Here is a 21,352-nt window from a genome sequence, read left to right as displayed (position 1 = left end):
CAGAACCCAGCAGGACTAGGTTTTGTAGCCCTTTCACCCAAAATGGAGCAGACAGCCTTGTGCCCTCTGAGTCTGTCAGGGAGTAGTGACAGTACACAAGTCAGTACAGCAAAAAAAAAATTAAGGACCAAAACTATTAATTCAGTAACCAAAAATTCCAGCTTGGGTGAGGAGGCTTCTTTTCAGTTAGATGTTTGTTTTGTTAGACAAGAGCTGTGCTGCTTATGCTCCCAGATCCATTCTTGCTAAGGTGTGGGTATGTGACATACACAGGCATGCCCAAATTGTCACTGTGCTCCTACTGTCAGGCTCAGGAATAGGGGAAGAGAGATGTGCTCTGTGTCACACCGCCTGGTGTGAGTGCAAGGTTCCTTCTGCTGTGTTGGCCCTGTGCAGGAATAGAAAACTTTGCACTTTAAGCTACTGCTTTAAGATCTTTAACAAGCGTTGATTTCACCATCAGGTTCTAACAAGCACATAAATCTCCTCTTTCCTTTCCCTGCTCTGTCATGGAAAAACATTTTGTCAAAAGAAAAATGATACAAAACTTTGTTCTATGATACAAATATTTCACTGAGAAGAGAGTAAAATCTACCATTTTAAACTTGTCATGAACTACCTTCATCTTTCAAAGGCTGTACTGTAGCTCATTCTGTAAAACTGTTCCTTTATTTAAAAGCATTAAGTCAGTAACAGAGGATTGATTTGTCACCTTTCGAAAGTAAATATTACTTTATTATTAATAGAGAATTATTTCATTTGTAAGGAAAGAAAGAATCTTTATGTATTACCTTAATTTGTATAATGTAGTTTTTATTCTTACAAAGGGTAATGAAGTTCTATTTCAATAAGTGGGTAGCTCTCTTAGACCTTACACTTTCCATAAAATATCTGAATAGTTTTTCTAGAGCAGACAAAATCCTTAGACCTCTGTGCTTTTCCTAGGTGAAATAAAAGGCATCAGGATGTCTTTCCTTTTTGACAACAAATTCAAATTCATGGGTGTATAAGAAGGTTTTCAAGCCTTAAAGTAAATAATAGAACAAAAATGTGCTGTGGACCTGTAAGTCTTCTTTTATTTGAACATAGGAATGTGCCCTGCATCCTGCCTGCCAGTGAACAATCCCTTCCTTGTAAACAGACAGGAATTTACACACCTGGGCTGAGAGAAATGCACAGGCACACACACACCTAGAGATCATCTGTGTGAGGGAAATGTAAGAGAATATTCCATCCTAGACCAATAACTTAAAAACTACTGAACAGGGCCTTCCCTTCATGTGGGCTCTCATTAGCACTGTCTCTGGCCTTCACCCTCCTAAGGGCATAGCAGTATTGGCATATGGGTTTTGGCTTTGAAGGGTTTTTCTGTGTTTTTTAGGCATTTGTGGGGTTTTGTGGGCACAAGCAGCAAAGTTCAGCTCCCTGGAGCCCCTGCTCTGAATCACAGGTCTAGAGGATTTAATTTTTTTTCCATTTTATTTTAGGTTCTAAGCAGCCCTAAATGTATGCAGTAGTGTTTTTAGCAGACTAAAATCATTCTGACCTGCCCATAAAGCACCTGCCTTTTGTCTCCCCTGCTGTGGTGTGGACACCACTCAGGTTCCATTTCCCAGGCAGTGATTTGTTTGGGAAGATAGGAAAGAACTGCATTGCTGCACTGGAATGCAGCCAACAGCCAGTGTGCAGTGGGAGAAGGTGGGAGGCTAAAACATCTCCCCACCACTGGGGCACTAGTGGCCTGGCCTTGGTTAGGGTTTTTTTGCCAGAAAGTGTCTCATGTCACCCTCACCAGCCTTGGGCTCCAGGGTGTCTCTCCCACCTTCCGCAAGTGACAGTCTTGGGAGTCCTTCATCTAAATGGGGGCTAAACTCAGATGTTTTTACTTCCTGGCTCAGGGAGAGATTGGCTTATCACCTGTAAGTTTTTTGGGATTTTTGTTGGGTTTTTTTAATTTCTAATACAATTTTTTAAGAAAACCATACATTTAAAAGCCCTTTTTCGGGACCTCTGACCTTTACCTGGTTAAGTATTAGCTGAAATCCTTGACCCTTCCCAATAAAACCTGAAAAGCAAAACCCAATATTTAACCATTAAGGAGCCTGTGATTTTATCAAGGGGTTTCTCTCACGGCACCCTTTCTCTCACCCCTTTTATAAGGTGTCTTACACTGGTATCAGGTGTTCCTTCAGTGAACAGATGAGGGTGTTATGGACTAACTGCATCCTAGTGAGTTCTGTTCTTAGCAGCCTGTAAAAGAAGGCACCATACAAGGCTTAGGATTTGTTTATTCTTTCTAATTCTACTACATTTTTTTCCATGTAGCATCAAGCAACTCAATTGCAGTCCCATTTTCGGGTTTAGATTTGCAATTGCATGAACATTCTGTTGGAATGTTGTGACAAGGTACAGAACTTGAGCCATGGGGGAGAAAATATTTCCAGTTCTCTTCATCGTGAGGGAATTTCACCAAGCAGGCAGAGCAAGTGATCCCATAGGGAAGGCAGGGAATTGCATAGCATAACCAAGCATATTGGTTAGGTGAAAATCCAACCTGTAAACTGGTGCTCAAATCCACATCTAATCAAGGCAATACATCCCTAGTTCCTCCTTGTGCACCTTTTCAATGCTGTGAAAGCAGTAAGAGATTGTTGAGTTTATCACAGATCAAGTGATTCATAACAAGTGTGTGATGCAGGTTAGAGCTGTCCTGGTGTCCATACAAAATACAGTTCCCAGCTTGCACAACAACTGTGAATTTATGTTAATCCAACTCCAGAGTTTCTCAGTCTACTCAGTCAAGTTACTGCAGTGGATTTCAGATGCAAGTGCCATGAGAATGCACAGCTCCCTGGAGGAATTGTAGTTAATACTGAAGGAACTTCTAGATGACAGAAGGCCTTCACCTTTCAGTGCAGATCTATTCTCTAGCTAAAGGGAAGGGAAGGGAAGGGAAGGGAAGGGAAGGGAAGGGAAGGGAAGGGAAGGGAAGGGAAGGGAAGGGAAGGGAAGGGAAGGGAAGGGAAGGGAAGGGAAGGGAAGGGAAGGGAAGGGAAGGGAAGGGAAGGGAAGGGAAGGGAAGGGAAGGGAAGGAAGGGAAGGGAAGGGAAGGGAAGGGAAGGGAACTAAGTGCAACTAATTAAGCAAGCAAATAAAATGGGGAAATGAAAGAGATGAATTAATAGGTAAAAATTAGAAAGAGATCTCTTTGGTTGCAAAACCCAAAGAGCTTGTGGTGGTTTAGTACAGGATGGTTCCTTCATTTTTAAATTTTTTTCCAAGTGTGTAGGTACCCTTGAATTTCATTAGGGAGGGCAGCATTGTAGCTATTACAGAGTAGCATGAAAGACACACTACCCACGGAGGTTTTGTGCTCCTTGAAGCTTCTGGCCACTATCAGGGCCAAGATTGTTGCCCAGATAGGTGGACTGCAGCCTAATCCAGCTGGATGTAATTCTCTGTGACACATGCAGACGCCACCAGGGCAAGGAGACTGGTCTGTCCTGCTCCCTGCACGCTGTGTCCGTGCCTGCCCTCTCTGCTTTGAGAAAGCCACGTCTCACTTCCCAAGTGTGCACAGGGAGCTTTCGTGAGCCAGGGCCCTTTACTTTCAGAGAGATTGGTATTTATGGAGGGGCAGGGAGGGGAGTCTCATCACTGTGGCTGCAGTGATCGCCAACAAAGATGTTGGTGTGTAGCCACAGGGTCCGTGCCAGCAGGAGAGTGCGAAAGGGGAGAGAGAACCTGAAAATCAGAGTTAGGAGCACAAAGCAAAAGGAAGAACGTGACGAGAGTAGCAGCAGCCTGTTTATTTTAATTAAACAGGATTCAGCTGACACACAGGAGGTTTCCAGCCCACGCAGAGGAATGGTGATGACATCCCCAGCATTACAGTGGAAGGAAGAGGGGTGGAGACGCCGTGTCTGTGCTCCCTCCAGGAGCCTGCTGTCCCACCTGCACTGGAGGCAGCATGACACGCTGCCCAGGTCCAGACTCGCTCCAGCCCACTGGCAGTTTGTGTTCTCGCTATTATTCTTGAAGGAGCTATGAGAGATCCCAAACAAGGATTATGCAAGTCCACCAACCCACTGATAGATCCACTGTCCCCTCTTAGGACACTTTTTCCTCCATATCTGGGCAATACACTAAAAGGACGAGACGGAAAGTGAAACATGGCTAGATCTGGGTGTGCTTTGACTGATGAATCAAGTCAAAGTCTTAACACCACCCCCTGGGCTGGTGAGTGGTTGTTGGCCACTGCTGCTGAAAACCCTGGGCTGGTGATGGTCAAACAAGGAAGGACTGTTATTTTCTCTGTAACTGGTTGTTCAAGATGGACTCGTGCAGCTCATCATCTTAATATCCTAATGTTTCTCAGTTTAACTATATTTAATGGGTAAATAATTTGATATCTGAAAGTCACCTGGGGTTGCACTGTTGTTTTTCCTGCCATTCCGTATATCCCACTTCCTGAAAAGCTTAAGCACAAGCACATGGAGCACTTTGTTTTCACCTTGAAGAACAGAAGCAGCCTTTTGTGGGGAATACTAAAAGTTACAGATTTTTCCTTTCTTTCTGCCTATTTCCCCTTTCCAAATGAGGCACAGAGTTAATAGGTCAGTAAAATCTGTTTGCACCTGAACAAATTATGCGTTGACTTTTACAGGCTTCAGAAAGGGCCACACATACATATTTTTCAGAATGAGACATCAAAAAGAATGCGAGATAGCCCTGATCCTGCAAACAGACGTGTTCTTAGCCTGTACTCCAGCAGGACTGTATTATGTGTAAACAGGGAAAAAAAAGAGAAACTCATCCCTTGGAGAGGTTCTTCTCCCCACTCTGTGGTCTCACGTTCCACAGCAGTTTGGACAGAGGACCTATTCACAGACATGTGTTTTTTAAACTATATAATTTATTATATATATTACATAAATTTCATATATATATATATAATTATATATATTATATATAAATATATATTTGTAATATATAATAGAATTATATGCATTTCATTTCATCTCCTCTTTTCTTTTTTTTTTCTTTTCATGTGAATGTGCTAAAACAAGTGCATCTTCAAGCCATGCTTCTAGCTCAGAGGCAGAGTGACTTTTCTGAAGTCAAGAACCAATCTGGACTGACACATAGAACGCTGAATTGAAAAACCCTGTGTGATTCAAAAGAGGGTTTCAAAGGTCCCAGGAGGGTTTAGATGACAGTGATGTCAGTAGAGAATAATTTGGTGGAGAAAAGGGAGTGTCCAAATTTCACTGTGAGCTCTCTGTCATCCTAAGGGGAGCCCTTTAAGAGGAGTTCTAAATATTATCTACTCCAAACAAAAGAGAACTGAGCACCTGCAAGTGTTCAGCTTGGTTATAACTTTCCCTTATGAAGCACCAAAGAACTTCTATTTCCTCGATTGCCATCTAGTGGAAAGTGTGCTGTCTGCATTGCATCATTCCCAGCAGCATTTCCGTCTCGGAGCTCACTGAGCTGCGCAGGCCATTGCAGCACTGGAACAGGGGGCAGCTGGTACTGTCCACGCCTGTTTTGTGCTTTGTAGAGTACAGCAGGGACTTGCTTGGTCAGGTGCAGAGTGGCAGTTTCTTTGCTGACACCTTTACCTTCCACCAGCATCACTGAATGTTGCTAGGAAGAGGTGAGGCATCAGGATGTGGAAGGGTTCAGGTCATAACCTGGACATCTCTCAGGTTACTCACAGTGGGCAATTAATGTGCAAATGGCCCCTTTCCCCTCAGGCAGAAACCAAACTAAGGGTCAAAATTAATATTTCTAAGGCGTATTTTTTTTTCCTCGGGACAATTAATTTTATACATTCACTTTGTGCTATTGTAGAAAGTTGTATCAACTGTGTTAAGATGTGTGTTGCTGAAGCAAATGAGGTTATATTGTGAAAAAATGCCATTGGTTTTCTCAGCCCACAGTTTGAGCTGATATTTAGTGTTTCTTGGGTATTATGAGACTCTGTAGGATGTTCTTGGAAAACGTTTTGAAATGCCAATCTGAGTTCCTGAAAAGTACTGGAATAATTCATTTGGAAGAGTGTCCATTCAATGGAGACACCATAATGCTGATGCATTGAGAGTCACACTTGGCCTGACCCTGATTTCTGTGGTATTTTTTCTTGCTGCTTCCATCTTTTTCAAAATTTCAGTGGCTTTCCTTGAAGAATTTATTTAGATGACCCACACTCAGCCGTTAAGGAAGCAGCTCAAGATCATAACCTTGTTCCAAGCCTCCTTATATTGAAGTCCCACCAGTGCCAAGCATTTAGGCACCAAATCAGTGTATCCATGCCATGTGCTTGTATCCAGCTGTCTCTTCCTCTCTCCTCAGCAACCTTCCACTTGCTTTCCTTCTTGAGGAGGACAAGAATTCTCTTGCTGCCATCCTGATGTGCTTCATGCAGCCTTGTCAAAGTCTTTGCTGAAGAAATGCTTGTTGTTCGTGAGCTTCTGATTGGAAAGGAACCAAAACTCACTATTGAAGCCCTGATAAATTATGAGTATCAGCAGCCCCTACCCAGAACTGCTCTCAGTTAGCCTCAGTACTGAAGCAAAGTGATTCCCTTTTGCCTTTGAATATAAATGTATGCCAGCATTTATAGAAGTCTTTCTAGAAGTTTCCCAAATCAGGTGCATAACTGGAAGCTTTTTGTAATTCTTCTTGTCACTAAATTCACACCACTGAAAGGAATTGTTTGGTCTTGCCTGCTTAATAAAGGAAGTTTATCTTTAGGACAATTTTTTTTCACGTTGTCTTTTTCTGTATAGGAAAAATAGCACCCAAGAGAAAATTGAAAGTTCTCTTTCTGTATAGGAAAAATAGCACCCAAGAGAAAATTGAAAGTTCTTGAGGAAAGTCTTTGTTAATGTTTTTCCTTCCTCCTTTTTCTTGTTTTTTAAATAAAGATATGCAGAGCCTCGAGAAGTTGCTGAGAGATGCAATAATATATGGACAGCCTCGCACCCACAGAGCATGGAGAAAAATTATCATCCTTGTGGAGGGCATTTACAGGTATGTTTGTGTTGAAGAAAGATGAGTATTCTATCGTTTCTGAGGACAGAATGATGAATTGAGTGGGGCAAACTCTGACTCTGGGTATCTGAGGGAAATCTTAATGAGAGTGGAAGTTCCAGTAACATTCTGTGATCTCATAAATAGGCTGGTTTTCATTATGACAGCCTGAACCTTGTATCCTGTGGCTCCAGTTAGATCCTGTACATTGTTCTGAATGTTGATTTTAGCAAATCACAGTTGAGTAGGAGATGTTCTGAGAGCAGGATGGGACTACCAGCCCTAGTCCCTGGAGGAATTCAAACGAGAGAAGTGCCTTTGATAATCCATCTCATAATAGCAGCACCAATAACACAATGTAATTGTAGAGCTCCTCAGTCAGACAACTGCGGTTCACTCGTGTGGTGCAGCTTGCACCCACCCAGAAAGGCAAACAGTCACTGGAGCAGCAAAGCAGTGGCTGCAGCCACGCTCACCATCCTGGGCTTCATCCTGAAAACTGCTCCAGTCTGGAGAAGGTCACTGGGGAGGCAGCCAGGGAGCTCATGGAGAAGAGAAAGGAGGAAGGGCTGAAGAAGCAGAGGTTTGGACAGTAAGAGGGTTTGCAAGGCTACTGTGGCGGTGAAAGGAGATGGGGGAGCAGGACAAGGGTGGTTTGGGGAGTAGCAACACCTGTCCCAGAGAGGAGGAAATCAGAACCACTCATTCACAGGACATGACAGGGTTTATAAAAGTGGCATTAGAACTTTATACATAGGGATTGTGTCATGTGTTGCTGAAATGCAGCCAGTCTGGATGGACAGTCTCTTACTCCATGTTACTGTGAAATGCTGGCACAGCTTAGCCAATTAGCTTTTTTTTTTTTTTTTTTTTTTTTTTTTTTGGAAGAAATCTTTTATGATCTTATGTCATCACAACTTCGTAGTTGTCAGTGCTTTCTTTTTGCCTAACATTTTCCATCTGCAAAGGGACCAAATCAGTCCTTACCTAAACACCTGTCACTCAGAGGTGAAACAGGTCAGCAGCAGATCAGCTGATCCAAAGCAGGCTGAACACGTCCTTTCAACCAGAATAAACAGAGCAAAACTACAAATAAACATTGCTTGGTGCTACTAAAAGAAAGCTCGGATTTAAGGACTTTGATCATGCAGAAATTAAGTGGACCACCAACATTTTATTGACAAATGTTCCCATTGGTCACATGGCTGGCAGAAAAGGTTCCAGCTGCTGAGCTTTGTTCACTTTTAAATCCTTTACTCTGAATATTGACCACTAGGGTACAAGAAGGTAGACTGGTAACACAGGGCCATGGATCAGTCCAAGCAGTGGGACAAACCCACTGACAGCTATTTAAATATACAAACTTAAAACTGTATTTCCAGATTTATGTTTGCTGTAGAGTTTTCTTTTCCTGTAGTTTTGCAGTTCATTCTCAAACCAAATTTAATTTTCCAAAGTTCAAAGAACCTTCTGTTGGAATACAAAATAAAATAAAAGCATGTTAAACCTCAGAGTACCTACTAAAAGGAACCATAAAGTTCCTTCAGCTCCATAAAGGCTAAATAATAGTAAGACCACTCATGCCCTGAGTGTCTATGCATCTGAAAGGCATAAAGGAAAAGAAAAACAAAGCTCAGCTCTCTAATGATCTCTTGTTGGAAACCATCCCTAGCAGTAGCTAGGTTGGTTGGTTAGCTAGTTGTTTCCACAGTCTAAGCAGATCAGAAACTGTAGAGCCAGTTGGTAGCTTAAGAATATTTCATATGCAAAAAAAGAAAGAAAAAAAATAAAAAAAGCTGGATAAGGACAGAGTAGAAATACTCTTACTCTTTTTCTTGTGTGTGTTCTTTCCTTTCTTGGCCCAGGGTTTTTAAAAGACTAAAATTTTCCAGCCCCGTATTGGCTAATGATCGTTTTCTTGAAGGTTTGCCAAATGCCAAATTAACATTCATCAAGAGGGTTTAAGAGGAGTTAGAGTGGAGTTAATGTATTCTTCTTGGAATAGTTAATACCGTGTTGTTGTTGTGTTTGGTTTTTTTTTTCCTTAAGTTATGCTTCAGGGACAGCAAATACAGAATTTAAATAACTTGGTCAGAGCCATTCTCCAAGTTATAATATCTTGATTTGCAAGTTTGGCTTGGCAAATTTTTACAGAAATGCTTTTTCCAGAGATCTAAAAGAAAACACTGAGCTTTCTTTCTTTAAAAAAATATTGTTATATGGGACACCATAGTTTTAGTATGGTGAAGTTTATGGTATGGAAAGAAATTTGCCTTCTGTTTCCATTTGGAGCATCTTAAAGTGTTTACACTGTGCATAAGCCTAGACTTAGCAACTGGCAAAATTTGAAAAGGGTCATTGTTAGCCAACATGAGCATTTCTGGAAATCAGACTTGTGTTTGAAACCATAAACCACAGATTTTGCTTGGTTACAACTGAAGGCATAAATGGCCCCTCGACTTGGGAAGCACTCAAGCTACATGTCAAATAAATAGCATTAAGTATATGTTTGTTTGCTTTTTAATGTCTCTATTATCTTCAAAAGGAAAAAAAAAAAAAAGGTCATCAAAAGTAAATGTAACTCCTAGTGAAAGCTGGTTCTTAACTTGGACCAGCCTCGGAGCAAATGTATTCCATTTGTGTTCCAAACTGAGGGAGACCATCTAGCCATCAATCTTGACTCCAAAAAGCATGAACAAGTTTTGGCAATGACCAGGGCACAAGTTAAACAGACTTGCTAAATCATATTTTTATTATTTGAACTCCAGCTAATGTTTTCCTTGGCTTCTACCATTTCCAGTTCAGGATTAATCAGTTACTGTGTTCTTACATGGTTTGTGGTGGGCTTCTGCTCTCTTCCATGCATATTTACTTAGGAGTCAGGTAGGCCAAGGCCCAGGGCAGAAGTTATGGGGAGTTATCAGAAATTGATCGAAACAGATTGGTTTTCATTTGTTTTTTCCTTACTTTTAATTTAATTTGTGTATTTTCCCTTCCAGCTAAGAAAATAGCTCTGATCAGTTAGATATTGTCCAATGCCTTTTCATGTGCATTGGAAGTTCCTTGGGATTCAGTGCCAATCGTGTAGGAAATTTAGTGGGGTTTTTTTTTTATTTCCTAGGATTAAGTGACTGGGCTTCCAGAAGGGAATGAGGTAACATTTAATGTCTTTGGCCAAGGACCAGCATTAGAGGTTAACATTTCTATCATTTTAGTGTTGAAGTGGAGTTGTAGTTGAGGGCAGAGTTGAAAGATTACCTTGAAATTATTGCTGTAAACTGCAAAACAGAGATCGTTGTATGAATGTACAAGGTTTATGTAAGAAAACAGTACGTAAAGTAACTGTTAAAGGGGAATGCGTATGTCTTGTGAGTAGCAGACTAGGAAAAGAGGGATTTTTCCCAATTACAAACTAGCTTGAAAGTGGAACAGATAAACTTTGAGTGTTGAAAAGATAGTGGTACTTTAGGGCATGTTTAGAGATAAAGTAGACAAGAAGTGGAATACTTGTAAATTAGTTTTCCTGAGAGAAAAATATAAAAGGAAACTGTGCTACCGTAGTAGAATGTAGAAACCTCTTTTCCCAAGAAGTTTCAAGATAAACTGGGCAAAAAACCGTCAGTATTGTTTCAAGGGTGAGCCTGTGTTCCAAGTGAAGTGACCATCACAAGCACACACCTCCCATCTCTCAAAGCACCTGGGTCCACAATTCATCATCTGCATCAGGAAGAACATCAGTGGTTTGACCCATCTAACTTGATTGAAGCAAGTTTCAAACTGAAATGTTCTAAAAATTTGGGATTATCTCCTCACATCTGGAAGTACATTCAAACTGAGCATGTACAAACCCAAGTTTTTGTGGCTGTCCACCACACAAGGGATGATGAAGATCAGCTGCAGTCTGGAAGCTCTCCATCCCTGCCACCAAGCTAGGAATTGGTGCTGCAGGACAGGATGTCATACCACGTGATGAGAACACCTGGCCTGGGCAGAGCTAGCCTTAGCTCATCTGCATCTGGGGTTTTTTTATATGCCCTGTGTGCTTGAGCAGATCTGGAAACAGATCAATACATTTGTTCACAAAGCTAAGTGGCCCAGCCAGAGTGAGACAGAACCAGTACAGTTCACTTCAGGCTCTTTGGTCTGAGCTCACTTGACATCAGCATTTACTGAAGGATTCAGTAAACTTTCCATTTGGACTACCTGAGGGGTTGTGTGAAGTGATCATCTTGAAGCAATTCTAGACAGAGTGGTGTACATATCACTAACCATCTCCCATGGTCCAAAGAGAGACCAAGACCAGAGTAAGCAGCAAAACAGTCCTCATCTCTGCCATCAGGAGGGCTGAGCCCTGTTGCAGTGGCAGTACAGAACATGTACACGACTCCAGCAGCACTTTATCTGTTCCATGGGTGCTTCAAGGCCACATTAGGAACTCTTTGAACTATTGCATTTATGTCAGCCAGCATCTTTCAAGAGCAGTCGATCAAAACTGAATATAAATGCCTTGTTTTGCTAAGCAGCTTAGAGTTCCAAGAGATATCTCCTACTAATATGGGTTTTCGTTCAATCTTCTAAAGCGTTAAATCTTGCATCAGCCATGTACCAGCTCCATGTACTTGGGATTCAGCACAACTTTCCTTCCATTACACAAATACACAGCATTTTTAATTTGCCATCTTTTTGCTCTTTTTGAAGTTCAGTGCTGTCTCTCCTGCCTGAATCTCCATGAGCCACTGAGCCTAACGATGACCATATAAATGTGGAAAAACTATAGCTGGCCTTCTCTGCCTGGCTGGTGTGCCCAAGCGTTGCTGGAAGGTGGGATTGCAGTTTGCAGAGGTGCTCCTTGGCTCTCCCTGCAGACCAGCCAAACTCAGCTGAAGGCTGCCAGGCCCAGCACGTAGGGTGGTGCACGTCCAAGCAGACCCAGTGGCTCAGTGTCATTTTAGCTGACTAATGCTTTGACTCGGGGCTGTGTGAGGACTGTGGGCTCTGCCCTTGTATTCACTAGGAAAATAGCTGTGGTGGTTTAAGTTGCTTCTCCTCCAGATGCCAAGTGCTGTTTGGGAAAAGTGAGAAAGCCCAGTCCCTGGTGCAGTACAAGCCCACCCTTCTTTGCTGCAAGGGACCATGGTGCCAACACGCAGTCCCACAGCTGCCTCTTTTATGGCTGGCAAGACAGAAGGACAAGATTTGCCAGCAGTCACCAACAGCCAAAAATTATGCCTCCAGGCACACACAGCCAGGCTCTCTGAACCTCCCAGTGTGAACAGCACAGGCAACCCTTGTCCATGGCTACTCCCCCATGCTGTTACACTAATGGAGACTTGCCTTTGGGCAAGTCTCCTTCAAGACTGGAGACCAGTTTCCAAGCTTACTCAGGAGACCAAAGGATGAACAAGGACTGAAATTGTCAGAAATTTCCCAAGTGCTAAAAGCACATGGTGCTCCATTTGTGGTGCCAAATTTCCAGCTGCACAGTACAAGTGGCAATAAAGCAGCCTGTGGAAGCCATTGGTCCAGTATCCACAAACTTCCAAGATGCTATTGATTTCACTTCTCTTTTGTACTTGCTATTTGGGACCAAAGTCAATGTTTCTGGTCATCTGAAACTTGTTGCATTTGCAAGTGGATTCACCTTAGCCTTAGCCACAGAGCCCTGGTTTTTCTGGCACATGGCACACTCACTTTGTGTTTGATAGGAAGTTTTGAGCTTTTAAAGACCTGCTTACTAGAGCCGGTGGAAGAGAACACGATTAACTCATTATGAAATTAATACTGAGTGCATCTGAGCACATCCAAGCATAGCTGTAGTCATCTCACAAAGGTTTTCAAGACACATCTTCACAGCAGTATTCTGCATGTGTCATCTTTATGGGATCAGAGAGCATTTCTTATTTCTCTCCCTGTGCTTGCATTTTGCTGGACACCCCCTCTGTGTCTTCTCATTTACTCACATGACTGCCAGATCATGCAGATCTGTGCAAAAGATCTATCATCTCTTCTCATTTCTACAAATCTCAGTACACCATTAATCACAGAATCATGGAATTGTTTGGGCTGGAACAGACCTGAAAGCTCATCTTGTTCCAGCCCCCCCTGCCATGGACAGGGACATCTTCCACTAGACCAGGTTTAGTGCACCTGGTTCAGAGCACCATCCAGCCTGGCTTGGAACATTACCAGGTGTGGGGCATCCACAACTTCTCTGGGCAACCTGTGCCAGTTCCAGATACTTCATTTTTCAGCATGGCTGTAAGAAAGAAAAAAGAAAAGGAATGGAATTTTTTTTCCCTTTTGATTACTAGGTAGCAGGCTACATTTCCTAAAAAGTACATATCGAAGCAAAAATTGGCAAGACTGGATTTCAGCTGCCTGTTTTAATCCCTGGTTCTGTGAAGACTGGGAATGCTTAGAGTTTATGGCACCAGCTGTGGGTTTCACATGGCCCATCTCCAGTGTATGTTGGACCCAACTCCTCTGCACCAGATGAATTTGCTCTAGAGCTGTTATGCCCAAATATTGCCACAGTAGCTGACGATGAAGTAAGCAAGGACCAGACTGAATTATAGAAGTTCTTTATGATATTTGTTTTGTAGAGATAAACTGTAATGTGCTGCTTAGGGTAAGTATCTCCACTTTGCTTTACACCTTTCCTTTTCTCCTCTGACATGCTGACAATTTACAAACATTCAGAGACTTTTTGGCTGGTTTTGAACATTTTAAATCTAAAACTGTTTAACTGTTTTGTACTCATCTGCAAGCGGGAACGGGTTGCAAGTTTTCTTTGGCTCATAAGTAAAAAAATTGAGATTCCAGAAGAACTTTGGTGGAATAAGGCAATTATTGACTACATTTTCTGCCAGTATGGGAAGGAGCCCAGGGTTTGTTGTTGACCCCTGATTCTCTCCACGAGCAGCATGGAAGGGTCCATCGTGCGCCTGCCAGAGATAGTCTCCTTGAAGAACAAATACAAAGCCTACCTCTACTTGGACGAAGCTCACAGCATTGGAGCAGTGGGAGCAACGGGCCGAGGAGTCGTGGAATACTTTGGGATGAGTCCCGATGACGTTGACGTGCTAATGGGAACGTTCACAAAGAGCTTCGGCGCGGCTGGAGGATATATAGCTGGCAAAAAGGTAAAAGGAAATCATGAACAATTTCACATCAAGGGTGTGGGGACTGGTGTGTGATATATTTTGGTATCTTTTTGAACAGACTGCTTAACATGAGCACAGTTCTAAAGTTAGCATCATTTTTGCCCGGATCCCAAATGCACATCAAACAGTCAGACTTTCTTATTTTTGTCTCATGTTCATATTATGTAATTTGCTTGAGTTGGGTTATTCTGTGCCACCCTGATGATTGTTGTTTGTCTTGGAAATGTTTGGACATGTTGTGGTTGGCTAATATACTTCCCTACATTAATTTGCATGTGGATTGCTCATTACTTTGTTTCACATTTGTAAACAGTGTGTGGAGCAATATTGAGAGATTAAAACCACAGTTTCATCCACTGATAATACAATTCCTAGAGTTGTGGATTGACATAGCTGCATTTTTTAGGAGAATAGAGAAAGAGGTTACTGAGGGCCTTTTGCAATAGTAAACTCTGTGTCCTCAGTTGCTCCATGTACATTAACAAAACAATCTCTTGCCAACAACAGATGTCAACGAAAAGTAGAGCTGAGCTTGTTTTAACTGGGGGTGTAGAAGAGAAAGCATAATCAGCACCATTGTGAAATGTCATTGGTTTTGTTGCTTGACAAGGAGATCAAATGGTTGCTGATTATTTTCTCTTTTCATACCCAGCTGAATGTACTTTTTAAGCAGTCTGCTGAATGAGTGGGAAGCCTGTTTAGACAGCCCATATGGTTGTTGTCAGGATAACATTAATAAGGGCAGCCCTACAGTAGAATAAAAGGGCTATAAGAAAGTATAAACTGCTTATTTCTTACTGTCTTTTTTGGGGTTGTCCCTGGAGATCTTAAAACCAAGTGTCATAATATATCAAGAATCAATTTTCTTTGTTTCCTTGGCTTCCTGAATTTGTGTCTGTACGTTTGTTTCTTACCAAAGACAATGTGGGTAATGTAGCTAGAAAGTATGGAAAGGTTAGACCTGTGAAAAGTAGTCCTGTGTAATTTATCCTCTAATCCTTGGAAGCCTTTTTTAAGTGAAAACAGGTCACTCTTTTCATGCCTGTGTGTATCACTAAGCTTAGCCTCAGGCTCCTCAGCCTTGGAAGGCTGCTCACCCATTCACCCACTTACTCCTTTCTGTAGCCAAAAACTCACAGTGGCGCTGTTTATTCTGCATCAGCTGGAGCCCAGAAGCCTTCTTAGCTTTTAACCAAACCCTCAGGAATACAATTGCAAAGTCTCCATGCACACAACCTCTGTAAGGTCAGGTAAATCTTTATCCTCAGCACTGGGGTTACTGTGTAGACTCATACAGTGTTTTGGTAGTGATTTGTGTTACTCTCACTGGATTTTTTTTTCTGATGGTATTTTTTTTATCAGAGTCAATCTTTAAACCTTTCTCACTAACATGCACTCAACTTTTAGTGTGGTAGTTTACTCTGATATTTTGCACTAGGACATATTAGTTGTTATAATGATGATCTTGGTAAGATTTGAATTTCTACTGCGTGCCTGGGTTCAGGAGACTTACTGGTGTTTTAGACATGCATACAGTATATCAATGGTTTTTTAAGAGGGCAGATTGTGTTCTTAGTTAATGTTAAAGCAATTATACCAACTCTGACATGACTGTCCCTCCACACTGATTGAAAGTTTTGTTTGGAAATTTATGTGCTTATGGACAAAGATCCCAGTAAGGTTGCTTTTCCTGGGCTAACTCATGTGGCAGAGGCCCTTTACTGATGTCATATAGCCTTTGCTTCATTACCAGAGGGGAACTCAGCAGCACTGTGTTTAAGTGCAGCTGTTCATTGGTCTTGAAATTATTTTGGCTCCTTTATAATAAGTCTTAGCACAGAAGTAAACATTATTCTATTCCAGACTTTTGTTTCAGCTGTAATTGCCACACTTAAATGGTAAAGCATTTGCACCTGCCTGATGTTTCTTCAGGCCATGTATTAACAGTGGCAGCCAAGAATGCAATCCAGTAGCTGGTGAAACGTCCTCTTCCTTTTGCACGTTCCCACTCCTGCAGTAGTTAAGAGGGAGGTCTGCTCTTTGGCCAGCTCAAGGCTCATTCATGCTTTGTTTTGCTTGTGTAAGGGCCTTGTGGACTTTTTACGAACTCATTCTCACAGTGCTGTGTACGCCACATCCATGTGTCCCCCCGTAGCAGAGCAAATCATCAGGGCAATGAAATGTCTCATGGGACTGGATGGGACAACACAAGGTAAGCCTTCTTTCCTTCCTTTCCTTCTTTCCTTCCTTCTTTCCTTTCCTTCTTTCCTTCCTTCTTTCCTTTCCTTCTTTCCTTCCTTCTTTCCTTCCTTCTTTCCTTCCTTCCTTTCCTTCCTTCCTTCCTTCCTTCCTTCCTTCCTTTCCTTCCTTTCCTTCCTTTCTTCCTTTCCTTCCTTTCCTTCCTTTCCTTCCTTTCCTTCCTTCCCTCCTTCCTCCCTCCCTCCCTTCCTTCCCTCCCTCCCTCATTTCAGCTGCTACCAGAGCATCTCTCTGGGTACAGGAACAAGCAAAACATCACGCAGCAGCAAAGAAGCATTGCAATGACAGTGCAAAATAAAGCCTCCTTATTGTAAAATTGATACCCAAACCATCATACTTCTAAGTGCTGTCGACCCTGGTTTGTTTTTTTTTTCCATGCTCATCCACATGCAGCAGGGATGGAAAGATTTTGGGGTTCTGCCTGTTTAGTTGCCAGCACATCCTGCTTTGCAGCAACTAATAGAAATGCATGGATTTCCCTTGGAGTATATTGTCTGACTTTGTAGTAGGGTTTGGGAGGACATGCCTTCATTTGTGGGCTAGGCTCTGTCAGTTTAGCTTCTTTGTAAGTGGGGACCTTCAAAATGGCAAGCAACTCAAGCATGGTGCAGCATTTCAGAACAGGTATTGTATGTTAAATAATAGTATTAAAAAATTATTATAATAATTCCTACCTTGCTCAGACATGAATTATGGCATCCTGAGCCTAGTTTTGTGCTACATTTTTTCCTGAAAGAATTAAGTACTTGATGTCCTTGTGAAAAATTACGTGTATTTCTGTTCATCTCCTGAAGTTGCAAATGCAGCTGCTGTCCAATCTTCTGTGTGACATGCTTTACCCTCTGTGTGATGTTTTATCCTCTGTGTAATACGGTTTTCTATAAAACAAGCCACAAAACAACTGTGACATACCTACCTGTTACTGTTTCAAAGCAATGCTGATACGTGTTCCGTGTTCTAGGACTTAAATCTCAGTATGGAGAAAAAGTGATTGAATTTGTGTAGTTTTTTTCAGGAGTGCCTGAGAGTCATTGTATTCTTTAATGTGCAGCTGAAGATACAGATTCTGCTCTGAATTGCAGTTTCTTTTATACTGTTCCAGAAGTGCAATTTTCTCTTATTTTGTCTGAGACTAACAGAATTAATTCTGTATTAGTCCTCCCTGATAGATATGACTGGGATAAGGTGGGAATGGAGGAGATGAAGGGTAGGTGAGAGCAGGTAAGATTCTGCCCTGTTGCATTGCCCTAGAGGGCTGTTTCAAACCATGATACGAGGCTATTTAAGACATCCATTGCAGTGCTTCAATGAAGCCAGAATTTACAGACCCAGAGTGCAGAGGGAGGGATAGATACTCCAGTCTCAGTGCCAAATCCTGCTGAGCGCAAAGACCAAAAGGCAGCAAAGCTCTGGTGCGATGCGCGGACGGCGAGGAACCTTTTGTCGTTTTGGCGGAGAAGCCGGAGCATAAAAACTTGCATCCAGCTTGAAGTTCGGAAGGTCCCGGTGGCATGTGCTGATGCCTACATGTGCTCGGTGTAAGGGAGCATCCCTGACATCCTTGTGGCAGCCCGGGGCTGGTGCTTGCCGTGAGAGGGCGGTCTGACACCGAGCCTGCCCGCGGCTCGCTGGCTCCGGCGCAGAGATGCCGCGTGTGAAACGCGAAACATGCACAGAGCATTTTTCCAGCCCCTTCAAAGCCTGTTAAAAAATGCTCTTCAGCTAGCGTGATCCTGCGTACAGTTCAGCTGCAGGATAAGAGGAGAACTGGGTTCAAGATGGAGTCTTTTAAGATGTGCGTGTCTGTCTTAGGGCTGAGAGTTTGAAGCGTTTTCTCTTCGACAGGCAGAGTTGTTTAATGACACGATGTTTGGATTTCTGCAAAAAATAAGAGCTTATTAAGTCTTCTGCAAATCTGTTATGAAATAAATTAGTGCTCTTGACAGTTTTTTAAAAAATTGTCTTGTCATATGAAATTCAAATGAGTAGGAAAACAAATGAATAAATCATATATCACAACTTAGACCATTGCACAAAGGCTAGCAAGCTGGCTGTGATGTGTAAAAATGTTTCTTGTCCTTCTGAGCCAGACTCATTATTTTAGTCTTTTGGGTTTTCTTTCATGTGGGCCTCTCTTCATTAGGCTGTCTTGTGGACTACAAAAAAACCCCACAACCCAAAATACAGGAAAAAAATGCTGTGCTGGACCACACTACAATGTGTTGCTTTGGCATCGGAGAGAGGAAGGTGGTGGCTTAGAAAGGAGCAAGGAACACAAGGGAGAAAGCACCATCTCTCCTTAGGTATTTTTGATTCCAAGGACAGTGACTTCGGCAGAGTTATTTAGGTCCACCATCACAGAAGGTGGTGAATCCTGCACGTGAGTGAATTGTTGTGAGAGTGTGAGCTGTGGAGCAGAGAAGTTTCAATTAAACCAAAGTTGCTGCAGGGTGGTATTGACCATGTGTTCTCTGCAGGCCTCTCAGATCCATAGGAGTTTATTTTGCCATTAATTTCAAATGGCATTCCCTTCCCTCTTATAAAGGATTTGGGGAATCCTGTATAAGGAGATGTCCCCCAATGGCTTTTCCTCAAGAGGTCAGTTCTCTGGGAGAGTGAGCCTTGCAAAAATCACCGGGAATGTTTTAGGCAATAATGGAATTAGTGTTTGCTAAAAGGTTCCATGTGAATTGGAGGGTGCTTGTTGGAAACAGGATGAAATAAGGGGATAAGAAATGTGTTAACCCAGCATGTTCTTATATTTGAACTTTGTGACTCGTTGGCAGATTAAAAGACAACTAAGGGAGGGAAGACTAATTCCGTCATTTAAGTTGCCACTGAGAAAAATCCATACTTTTTAGTCTTCTTTATTTTCCCAGATATAAGACTATTACAGTCCCTTAAATTTCTTGCTAGTTATTCTCCACTAATTTGTTAAGCAGGTGATTTAGGAAAGACTAGCACAGATGCAATTATACAGTAGGTATTGCCAGAGCCCAGAAGTGCAGATACTGCTTGTGTATCCTGATGTGTGTCCAGTTGATTGATCTTCCATATTTTCTTCCTTTATTTTCAATTAGTAAGGATGCGGTTGTTTGGCAAAGGAATCAGGACATAGACAGGATCAGCACAGGGGATGCATGGCTGCAGGATATGAACAGATGTTTATGGGCCCAGGGGGTACTGCTTCATCGTGAGGAATGAACAGGTTAGCACCTTCACAGTAATCCTGTGAAACCTAAACTGCTCAGCTGGAAATTACCCACAGCCAGTGTCTATTCCACGCTGAAAATCTTGAACATGTGGGTATGTTCCACATCAATATTTGTGATAGTTGTGAGACATTAATGTCACGATAATGTGACTGGGAGGATACTGCAGAGCCCACAGCCAGCTATTACAGTTTCATTTATTTTGCCATGTCTTCTGTGGTGACTCGAGAAAATGAAGGGCAAGAAATGCTAAATTAGAAGAAGGTAGTAGCTCCCTCAAAATTTATATACAGCATTGTTCCTGCCCAGGAAAGAGGAACAGGTTGAGGTCAATATTACCAGTATTTCTTGAGCAACTGTATGCAAAGAATCAGAAACCGACTACAAAAGATGCAAATGTAAAATCAAATTTTTAGTGGAGTAAAAGTCCTGTTTTTCTCAGTGCCATGTTTTACAAAACTCTGAAAATTGACGTCTTGTAGAACAAAAGACATTTGTTCTTAGTACCATAACATCATAGGTACTTTCATAGTTCCTATAATAGAGTTGTTCAAAAGTGTATGAACTTCCGGCAGCTGTATTTCCTCTAGTAATGTCATAAGGCTGCAAGTTCCACAGTTCAGCTCATGTAGTCTATTAAAAAGAAAAAAAAATCATTTTATCCCTCTTAAGCCTTTGTGGCCTTTTAATCTCAAATGTGTCTCTACTCGTTTATTAGGAAATATGGGAAGCAGAAGTTCCCATGGCATTTATTCTTTATAATTCATAATATAGATATTCTTTATGTGTTTTCCTCGTGGCTTTCTCATTACACCACTGGAGATACCTCAGGAAACTCAGCAGCTGCTTTAGTGGTTTTATCCCATGATGATACTGGAGTTGACTCAGAGTGTGTGGACCCCGCACAAATTAACAAGTACACTTACTTGCATGCAACACAACCCCTCCAGCTGTGACCTCAGACCTCTTCTTCCTCCCCCCTTTCTGCATGAGGATACCAAAAGCATATTTTTACACTTAAATTTGATAGGTATAAAATAGAACCACTAGGCGGACGGAGTTAAGACTGCTGGGAAGTCCAAAGCAATTTTTTTGATGACTAATAATAGATTATACTGGTGCAAAAAGCAAATTGCAGCATTTGTAAAGGAAGCATTTTTTCTCTTTAATGCATGGCAAACAATAATTCACCAACAGCAGTGGGCATTTTTCATGTTTTTATGGGATGCTGAAACATTTAAAAGCTTGTCCTCTGGAATCTACTAGTAAAAGTACTAGTATTTTGTTAAAAGATAGTTCCTGAAGTTGTTGGGATTGTGTTTCTTTAAAATGTTCATTTACTTTGCCATTTGTGCAGATTGGTTTATCTTTTTGCAACTACTAGTTTTCATTTGTGTTTTTGGCAAACTCGTGAGTTCTTGCATTTGAGGCTCATTCAGATTGTGAGAAATGGCAGAACGCTGCTTTCTATTTTGGTTGGGTATTAAAGAAATTGTTTTTAAAAGGTTCCCTTTTAAGATATTTCCATCAGCCTCAGATGTTTTTTGTATAATTGGAGCTCCTTAAAATAAGTTTCCATCATTTTCCTCTGCTCTCTTCAGCAGTCTTTTGAAAACATTAGCTTTGGTTTGTCAGGATCCTCCGTAAATTCAGCAACCTTAGTTCCACATCACCATGACC

General features: G+C 41.8%; 1 protein-coding gene across 1 annotated transcript in view; it reads left to right on the top strand.

Annotated features, from left to right (window-relative positions):
- Positions 1-21,352, top strand: part of SPTLC3 (serine palmitoyltransferase long chain base subunit 3) — a 78,161-nt gene that overhangs the window by 45,911 nt on the left and 10,898 nt on the right. The window contains exons 7-9 of the mRNA XM_066314394.1: positions 6,933-7,038; positions 13,961-14,180; positions 16,287-16,413. Coding sequence (XP_066170491.1) covers positions 6,933-7,038; positions 13,961-14,180; positions 16,287-16,413 — 453 coding nt within the window. The remainder of the gene's footprint in view (positions 1-6,932; positions 7,039-13,960; positions 14,181-16,286; positions 16,414-21,352) is intronic.

Source organism: Sylvia atricapilla, chromosome 3 (genome assembly GCF_009819655.1).
Source record: "Sylvia atricapilla isolate bSylAtr1 chromosome 3, bSylAtr1.pri, whole genome shotgun sequence".
Classification (NCBI taxonomy): domain Eukaryota; kingdom Metazoa; phylum Chordata; class Aves; order Passeriformes; family Sylviidae; genus Sylvia; species Sylvia atricapilla.
This window is presented reverse-complemented; position numbering and strand designations above follow the sequence as displayed.